Source organism: Gallus gallus, chromosome 1 (genome assembly GCF_016699485.2).
Source record: "Gallus gallus isolate bGalGal1 chromosome 1, bGalGal1.mat.broiler.GRCg7b, whole genome shotgun sequence".
NCBI lineage: Eukaryota > Metazoa > Chordata > Aves > Galliformes > Phasianidae > Gallus > Gallus gallus.
The window spans coordinates 51,258,871-51,268,511 of NC_052532.1; the positions used below are offsets into that span (position 1 = coordinate 51,258,871).

Below are 9,641 nucleotides of genomic sequence, written 5' to 3' on the forward strand. Positions count from 1 at the left end.
GGAGGAGAGAAAGGAAGAGGAAGATAGGATATGATTGCTCAGGGAATGCTTGTTGAGCCTCGTCACAATGCACTATTTCTTCTTGCACCCACATTTTCTGGGGGGGGGGGGGGGGAGGAGAGGGGAACAAAAGCACTGATGTGAGAAATGTGGCATTTGGTGCCACGCAAGCATATAATTAAACATTAGGTTTGGGAACCTCAGGGCATGGGTTCACCATTTCCTCTTGGCTGCTTGCTCTGATAGGTAGAAAGAAGGGCTGTGTGCCCTCCTGCTGGTATAGTGCCAGGCTATATGGGGATGGGAACACAGGTGTGCCCCCATACTGGCATTCCTGCAGTGATAAGGGGTTGTCTTTGGCTTTCCCCCTTATCTCACCTCACTTATCTGCTGGTGCATTCCAGATGGGTTATCCATTACTTCGACACTGCCATGCTGGAGCCTGCTTGGAGGGAAAGTGAGGCAGGGGAGAGCAGTGGGAAAGGAGGAGAGTTTTTGGGTGGGTTAGGCATCTCCCACCTGTGTGTCTCACATGGGACTGCAGGCTATTAGTGCTTGATTATCTGATGCCACCGATCTAATTAAGAACTATCATGCCAGTTGCAGGGAGTTGCAGGCGGGCCTGGAGTGTGCTGGGTCAGTCCTGTTCCCAGAGTCCCTGGGGAGGGAGAATGAAATATGCAGAAAATGAGGAAGCAGAGAGATTGCAATGCCTCCAACAGCGCTGGGAGGAAGGGCAGGGGAGGGCTGAATGTGAGGAAAAGCATCACCTCCTTGCCCTCAATGGTCCACATGCAAGTGATGTTTATGTGAAACAGAAAACTTGAGATGAATCATAGAATCACAAAATGGCTTGAGTTGGAAGGGGACTTAAAGATCATCCAGTTCCTCCCTACTGCCGTGGGCAGGGCTGCCACCCACTGGCTCAGGCTGCCCAGGGTCCCATCCAACCTGGCCTTGAACCTCCAGGGATGGGGCACCCACAGCTTCTCTGAGCATTCTGTGCCAGCACCTCACCGCTCTCCAAGTAATGAATCTTCCTCCTAACATCTAATCTAAATCTTCCCTATTTTAGTTCAAAAACTTTCACCCTTGTCCTATCACTATCACACTGTGTAGAGTCAGTCCCCATCCTGCTTAAAAGCTCCCTTCAAGTACTGGAAGGCTGCAGTGAGGTTTCCCTGCAGCCTTCTCTTCTCCAGGCTGAACAAGCCCTACTCATAGGAGAGGTGCTGGGAAATCCCACAGGGATCAGAGTGGCTGGGACCAATGTGGCGAGAGAAGATAATAAGGTTGCTGCAACTGAGGGAGGGATGCACCAGAGAAGTTAGTATCAAAACTGCTTTAATAAGGACAATAATAAGTGCATGGGGTACAGAGTGGAGGCAGAAAGGCTGTTCCACAGATGTGGATCTTTGGTCTGGAGATTGTACCACAGTCCAAAAAGCAGAGAATGGGGAGCTCGTCCCGAGAGCCATCTCCCTGGCACTGGGCTGGGTGCTGACCCTGCGTGGCCCTGCTGAGTGCTGGTGGTTGGAGCTGGGAACGTGTTGGCACTGCTTTGGGGGTGCTGAAGGAGGAGGGCTTGCCCTTAACCTGCCTGCAATGACTGCCTGGCTCCCACGTACAGCACGCGCATGCTAGAGCCTCTTTATTCTGCATAAGGACTGGGCGGCGGGTGAGCCATGTAGGAACACAGCCCAATGGCATCTCCCCCCACTGCACACCCCCGTCCGTCCTGGAGAACAAGGAGGGTGCTGTGAGGGTCCCTCTGGTGACCTCAGCCCCCGAACATCTCGGCTCCACACCACGGCACAAAGGCGCTTCTGTGCTGGGCGGTGTGGAGGCTGCTTGTCCCAGGGTGGCTGCATCACCCGGGGATGCTCAGAGAGGGGCACTGAGCATCCTCCGTGCGTGTCCTTGGGACAAGGCACTCTGCAAAGAGGGGTGTGTGTGGGGTGGATGGGTAGAGGGACGAGAGTGGGGAATAATGGCTGCAGAGAGGGAGTCTCCTTGTTGTGAGGTGGGTTGAAGGGAAAGGGAGTTTTTAGGGCAGTTTTTGGTGCCCAGACAGTCTCACCTCTGGCAAACCATAAAGTTTCTCCCCCTCCCTGCTGCAAGGGTTGGACAAGGAGACTTCCTCAGTGATGTTAGGCAGCAGGAGGCAAAGGGAAGGTCCCCCGAAAGGAATGATGGCTGCCACTGCCACCTCCATGGCCACCACTGCCTTCTCAGAGCAGGGTTTTGCATCAGGAGTCAAGCTCAGTGTCTGCGGGCTCTCTCTGATCCCTGTCTGTCACTGTTGCTTCCTTTCCTGAGCAAATTGCTTGCTTGTGGGGGGATGTAGGTTGGGTGGGAAGGGGCTTGAGGGTTTCTTTGGCACATGGGAATGTCCATTTGGCATCTAATGGGGAAGGAGAAGGGCTGTAGCATGGCACACAGCAGTGCAGAGCCCTCACCCATCCCTGCAGCACCCTGCCAGACCTGGGGGCTCTGCAGGAGATGGGACCCCCTCCTGCCCACCTTGCACTCCACTGCCCTAAGGTGAAGGCCAGGAAGTTGCCTGCTGGGTCTGCCACCAGGGGTGGGGGATAAGAAGGAGGATGATGACCACAGCACCGATGTCTTTGGAAGTGGGGCCGTGATGGTGGGATGGCCATTCACACCTTGACTTCATCGTCCTCCTCCTCCTCGTCGGCATACTCGAAGGAATTGCTGCGCCCCCCCCGGGTGCCAACATACCCCTCTTGCAGGCTGGGGAACTCATCCTCCTTGTCCTCCTCCTCTTCTTGGTCCCAGGTGTCCTCTGGGGACCGTCTGGCTGCTGTCACTTGCGGTCGCCACGAGCTGCTGCTGGGGCTCTCCCAGGCGGCCCGTGTCCAGCCTTGCCGGGCACCCTCACCTTTCTCCGAGCTGCGTGGGGTGCTTGTCCCCCCATAATGGCGAGCCAGGACCTGGGCTGCCCGCTCGAACTCTCCTGCCTCAATGGAGCAGTCGTTCCAGTGCCCCTGCCATAGGGTCCCTTCAGGCACTGCCCCCTGCCCCGAGGCTCGTGCTGGGTCCTCTCTGGGCTGCTCAATGGCATGTGCCTCTCCATTGGCACGGATGGACAGTCCCAGAAGTGAGCCGGCCTGCCCAGAGTGGTCCCAGAAGCTGGGTTTTGCCTTCAGCTCTCCGTGGGATGTGTTTGGTCCCGGAGGGACTCCGTTCTCAGTCCCTTCACTGTGTGGGAGCACACAGCTGCCAGGTGGGCCTTGGCCATCCTCTGCTACCTCGTTCCCATTGGTTTCGGAGAAGCTCATCACCTGGAGGAGCTCACTCATGAGAGAGGGCCCCAGGTCCAGGCGGAAGGAGAGCAGGGAGTCTGAGCGTTCCAGCTCTTCTTCCCCAGGAAAGGTGCTCTCCTGGGCCTTTTCAAGGCGAGGGACACGAGGGATGGTGCAAAATCCAGACTCCAGCCCTGCAAAGCAGAAGTGATGGCTGGTGAGCACAGCCAGGGTGCCACGGTGGGACAAAGCCTACGTGGCCATGAGACAAGGGATGCTGATGCTAGCAGAGGTTGGTGGCACTGGCCAGGTTACCTCCGTTACAGGGCCCGGTGGCATCACACAACTGCAGCCCACAGGTGATATCTCCAAAGCCCAGAGCTGTGGTCTCCTGGTGGGCAGCAGGCAAGGTAAATAAGACCAATGGGAATGGAACCGGGTGGGTGGGACCAGGAGATGGCAGCATTGCCTCAGCTTGCCTTTCCCTCTGAGCCCAACCATGTTCCTTGGTTGCCACAGGCAGCCAGACCCTCCTGAAACCTTCTGCCCCAGCCCCTGGAGAAAAGCTGAGTCACAGCCCAGTGCTGTGAGGCCAGAGAAGAGCTCCCCAGCTGTCCCATCCACCCATCCCACAGCCCTGCCAAATGGGGCCTTCCTGAATGCTGGCCAGCAGGGTGGGATGAGTGAACAGCAGGAAAGGGAGGGATGAAAACCCTTGAGGGACACATGGAGATGGAGGGACTGGGACACCTGGGGGCTGCTGGGGGCTTCGGTACGGAGGTGGAGATGGCTGTGCTGTGGCATGGGCATTGCCACAGCGGGACATAAGGGTGTCTGGGCACCAGCCACCACCCCCATGCTGCACTCACCGTAGGTCTGGTGTGCTTTGGAGAGTCTGTTGGAGGCACTCTTGAAGGAGAACTTGCTGGTCAAACCACCGTCGCCATCATATGCTGCCTCGTTGAGCTGCGGCAGCGACACGGCATTCTTGATGATGGGCGAGATGGCCGGGGGTTCGGGTGATGCCCCTGCCTGGCTCCCGCTGCCCCGTCTCCTCTGCGGTGTCCGTCGGACGTGCCGCAACGTGCGGGCAAAGAAGTTGTTGGCCTTGGCTGGCTCAGCCCCACCGTGGTTGCTGAGGAAGGAGGTGTCCCCAAAGACATCCCCGCCGCGCCCCACGTGCATGGTGTGCCGAAAGTCCCCCAGGGGTGGGCTGATCATGTCCGGCGTCAGCTCCGACTTCAGCCGCCGCTTGCCGTGGGAGCCCGACACCCAGCTGAGCACTGGCAGCTTCCCCAGGCTCATCTTGATCCTCCTCGTTTCCACGCCTTCCGAAGAGCCAAACACCAGTTTCCAGCAACGGGATGGCCTGTCACATCCCCATCACCAGGGGGAGTGACTCGCCTTGCCTTGGCTTTGATCTGGTGGCAACGCTGCCTGCGCCCGCGTCCCTACCCTACGTTACGCTCATGGAGACACCCAGCGTGGGGATGTCCCAGCAGTCAGTGGGATGAGTGGCAGGGATGAGTCCTTTCAGGGAACTTTCTCACCCGGTGACGACGACGGTGGTGGCAAGTAGGTGTCCCCAGGAGGGTCTGTGGTCACCCCGGATGCTGCTGGAAGCTGATCTGATGTTGGGAGCTGGAGAGCAGGTGGGTGCCAGGAGCTGCAGGGTGGCAGGGAGAGCGCCTTGATTCCCTAAAGAAGACGAGAAGGACGGTGAAGCTCTTGGAGAGGATTTTCCCAGTCTCACTGGCTTTTCCCCTGGGAGCAGTGGGGCTGAATGGCCCTGGGGAAGTGTCCCCAAGTATGTGCCCTTCCCTCTGCCCGTTGCAATCCTGGCTGAGGATTTCTTCCCCATGCCCTGCCCCACAGGGTGAGAAACCTCTCCCTGCTTCTCACTACTCAGACAAACCCTTCAGGAGAGGGTGAGGCCTGACGTACGGCACAGTTCTCAGGGAGGAGGAGGAACAGAGAGGGAAAAATGCAGTATTTGTGTATTGGTTTGTTTGTCCTCCCCTGGCTGGATCCCCAGGTGCTTTGCTGGGGCGTGAATGCAGAATGGAGCAGCTGAGCACGGGGGGAGGCAGGCGGTGCTGGAGGCTGCAGTGCTGGGGCAATGACCGCAGGGCTGCGTGGCCTCAGGGGGAAGAGGACGTCAAGGAGGATGCTGGGATCTGCGTAGCCCCAGCAGTGTGTGGTGGTCAGGATGCCAAAAGCAGACGCACAAGCCCCACACAACTCAGCCCCTGCTTGCCCACACCCCATTGTTGCATATCTCCATCAATCTCCCCCTGCAATGCCCTCTGCCTGCTGGCTGTGTCCCCAGGTCACCTTGGAGCAAGTGCCAGTGAGCCCTGGGCACTGGGCTGCCCTCCTGGCAGAACATGTGTTTTTGCCTTGCCTTGGCCTTGTTTGCTCACCCGGGGCCCCTCTTATCTGCCAGGGGTTAATGCCTGGGAAGGGAAAACACACCTCCCCCCGTGGAGGCTGCCACCATTGGCTGCTGCATTTGGTGGCACCGGTGAGGACGCTAGGACAGTGGCAGCACTGCTTCCTGCCTACCCCCAGCCCCGTGGCTCTTGTGGCAGTGCGAGGCCTCGAGAGTGGGGGACACACGGCAGGTTTGGAGTGGGAGGGTGGTGGGAGGACATGTTCCTCTGGCACAAGGCACAGGAGCTGGGAGCAGGGGAAGAACACCTCTCCCAGGTCTGCGGACCCCCAAAGGGGGACCCTCGGCTCTCTGCTACGCCTCTGCCCTCCCTCTGCCCAAGCGTTGCAGGAACTCACGATTCCCAGGGCAAAGGCTGACCCGTGCTCTCCTTTCCTCCACTGGGCAATGGGAGCCCTGTCCAGCTGACTGGCTGTCTGACTGTCCATCTGTCCGTCTGCCCACCTCCCCCTCCCCAGCTCTCTGCCGTGGGAAGCCCCCTCACTTCGATGGCCGGGAGCCTCCTCCTCCTCCTCCTCCCTCCCTGTGTCCCCCCGAGCTCGGCTGGTTTCCACTGGTTTTCCACCCGCCAGGAATGGCCGGAGCTGCTCCGCTCGCTGGGAAGAGCGGAAACCAGCAAGGGGGGGAAAATAATCCAGATGTCTTGTTGGCTAGAGCTGCTGAAAGCAGCCCTCTTCCCCCCTCCTCCCCCCCTCCTCCCCTCCTCGCACACACCCCAAGGGGACAAGCTCCAAAGAGGGAGAGGAGAAGTCTGGGGTGGTCTCAACAACGGGGGATGAGGGTGGTAATGGCTGTGGGCGGCCGGGAAGCCTTTCCCAGCCTTCCCGAGTGCCGAAAACTCCCTCTTCGCAAAGGAGGAGGAGAAGGAGAGGCAGAGGCTCCTCCAGCCGCTCACTTTGTTCTGGGACGGGGAAAACTGGAAGAAATGAGGTTTTGGGGATCCGTGCAGGCAGGAAGGGGGCAATGGGCTGGGACCCTCCCCCAGTCCCGGAGCAGTGCCTAGCAGCGGGTGAACGATCCTGAATCCAGCTTCTGTGCTGCCTGCTGCTACGTATATATTTATATCTCTGCCTATAACAAGGGTGTTTTTTCAAGCAGGCGCTCCGGGACGTTTCCAGCCATCCCCTCCCTACTCCTTCTCAAACTCCCAAATTAAAGCCTCCTGGGGTGAGAGTGGTAGCAATGGGGGGGGGGAATGGGGGGGGGGGGGGGGGGGGAGGGGGTTTGCTGCTCTTCCCCATCCTTGGGTCCCCTTCATTTCCCCACTTCCCTTTCTTTGCTCCTGCTTTCCCTTCCTTCCTCTCCTCCCCGTTTCCCGTCGCATTCCTGCCTTCTCCCTTTCTTTTTCCACATCCTCCCCGTCCCCATCGCTTTGCCACCCCTCCCGCTTCTCCCGCCTCCCTACTCCCCCTCTTACAACCCCCTTCCCTTCTCCACCGATACACCCCCCCATCTCTCCGCGCATCCATACCAAAATGAGTATACTAATACCTCTTCTTCTTTTTTTCTTTTTTTTGCCACTCTTTTTTTGTCTCCTCCTCCGGCCGAAAAGTTGGGAGACGCTCTCCGTGCGTGCCTCCAAGTTGGCTGTGAGGGCAACCAGCGCTCGCGTCCCAGCGGGGAAAGGGAAGGGGAGATGCGCCCCCCTTTTCCCACGCCCGTCCCCCCAAGCTTGGCTCCCCAGGCTGCTCTTTGGGTGCCTGACGCCCCGGTGCCACGGGAGCGAGGGAGCAAAGCTGGCGGGGAGGGGACGCGGGTAGGAGGGGGCGGGCTGCGGCACCACCGAGCCAATCCTCGTCCCGGCACGGCGACCGGAGAAAATGAGATTTATTCCAACTATCCAGGACAGAAAACTTCAGGAACTTCTCTGCCTCTCCCCCCTCCCCGCCCTGCTTCCCCAGTGCCATTTCCTTTCCTTTAACGTTGGCCGCCTACTGCTTCCCCGGGTGAATCTGGGGGAAGGGGAAAGCCCAGGCCTCCGCTGAGCTGCTTGGAGAAGGCTGGCAAAGGAAAGGAGTTTGCTTGAGGTGTGTGAAAGCCCTTGTGGTGCCACGGCATCATTCCAGACCGTGTTGGATGGGAGGTCCCCAGCGCCCACAGTACAGAGCTGCCGAATCAAATGGGGAGAGAGACCCCATGTCTGTGGGTGTGCGGTCGCACCGGGACCTCCAGGCAGTGTTGGGGTGAGCATTGGCAGGGTAAGAGCCTCCTTGCAGGCTGACCCTGGGGTCATATAGGCATCATGGGCTCAGGGCAAGCATTACGAGGTCAGGACAAGTGTTATGGGACTGGGACAAGCATTATGTTGGTGCCATCATGTGAGGAAGTGGCAATAGGTGTGTTTGAGGAGGTGGCATGAGTTTCTGCCCACCTATGGGACACCGCATCCCTCCACATTTCATTGCTTTGTCCCTTGATGGTCACAGGGCAGAAGACCCAGAAGACCCTACCACTGCCGCCAAGGGGCTCAACGCTGGTGGACAGTGTTGCTTGTGTCCTTGGTGACCCCGTGGCTTAAAGATGAGGCTCCGTGGCTCTCCTGGTATGTGTGACCAGACTCCAGCGCTGCTCCCAGCCCGTGGAGGAGAAGGGAGGTGGCTCTGCTGGTGAAGGCGAGATGGGACTTGTTGGGGTGAAGCTTAAGGAACGACAAAATGTCTGCAGAGATGTTGAAATGGAGCCTGGCCTCTCGCTTGGCTCAAGTGGCCCTGGGCAGGATGGGCAATGCGTTCTTGGCCATACAGCTCAGCTCCAGCTCTGCTTCTGGAGGAAGGAGACAATGGCTTCTCGCCTAGGACCACCAATACTGGTAGAAAGACTTCTCTGGCTTGAACCTCTCCTGACACTTTTGCTTCTTGAGGGTTATCCTTCCTGGTGAATAACCCAAAGTTTGTCTGCAGCATGTGTGCTGCTTGTGATAATGAGAGGAAGCTCTGTGCTGGAGATAGGCTTTCATGCCACTTCCCAGGGGCTGCGGGCAGAGCAGCTGGGTGCCTTGCTCATTGCTTAGAGGCAGCTGTAGGGTTTTGGCACATCAGCCTCTCAGCCTCAGGCTTCTGCCCTGTGAAATGGAATGGTTGCGATTTCTGCCTTCCATGAAGGCCAAATGCCATGTTGTTTATGAGTACAGGGCTTGAAATACCCCCAAAATACCAATTTTTGGGGTTTATCTAGAGGGCCCGCAGCTTGGAGGGTGATGGGAGCTCAGGTGTGACGGCGACTGAGCTATGCCAACAGTGGGGAAAGAAGAACCCATGACTTACTTCATCCCTACTTGCCAGAGCTGTAGTGGGCACCTCTTCCCACATGTCCCACCCAGAGGAAGTCAGACAGGTAGTGGGAGAGGCAGGGGAAGGCACTTTCTGCAGCTCTTCTCCCTCTGCAATCTCCCAGGGCAACTCTGCCCCCATCCCCATCCCCTTCCCAGTGCCCTGCAGCAGGGGCTGTAGAGGGGAGCAGCGGCTGACTCCGCTGGGGAATGCAGAACAAATCTCTTCCAGATGGGGCAGGGGCCACGCTCAGCTCTTTGTGGGTTGCCCCCTCCTCCCCTTTCTTCTCCTTTTCTTCCTCGCCTGTGCTCAGAGCATCCCTGTGCACTGGGCCATGCTCTGTTTCCAGGAGAGCAGCTGGAAACCCCCTCTCCTGCTCCACAAACCTTGTGGTTTTGTGTCTGTGCCAGCCAAGCTGTCCCTTTGGGGATGATGTTGAAGTGTGTTGGAGACCTGTAGGGTACGTGCTGACTCCAGGACTCAGACCTCATCCCAGCCACTGCGCACAAAGTGATGTGAATAGCCCCACTATACCCTGGCCTGGACTGTTTCCTCCCTAATCCCCCTCCTTGTCTATTGAGCTGCCTGGAAAGTGAATCTGTATAAACCTGCTTCCCAGCCCTTCCTTCTACTGTACATCTGCTCCTATCTGTC

General features: G+C 58.3%; 1 protein-coding gene across 3 annotated transcripts; it reads right to left on the reverse strand.

Annotated features, from left to right (window-relative positions):
* Positions 1–1,327: 1,327 nt before the first annotated feature.
* CDC42EP1 (CDC42 effector protein 1) lies at positions 1,328–7,420 on the reverse strand. 3 transcript variants are annotated; one of them, XM_429544.8, is made up of 3 exons: positions 7,210–7,420; positions 4,136–4,964; positions 1,328–3,460 (listed from the first exon to the last, which is right to left on the reverse strand). In XM_429544.8, the coding sequence occupies exons 2-3, from the start codon at positions 4,569–4,571 to the stop codon at positions 2,661–2,663; spliced, it is 1,236 nt and encodes a 411-aa protein (XP_429544.7). In that variant the 5' UTR covers positions 4,572–4,964; positions 7,210–7,420; the 3' UTR covers positions 1,328–2,660. The 3 variants fall into 3 exon arrangements, with proteins under 3 accessions (XP_429544.7, XP_025011161.2, XP_046764340.1); XM_025155393.3 differs by having other exon boundaries at positions 7,190–7,420; XM_046908384.1 differs by lacking the exon at positions 7,210–7,420 and adding an exon at positions 6,057–6,781.
* Between the last annotated feature and the right edge of the window lie 2,221 nt (positions 7,421–9,641).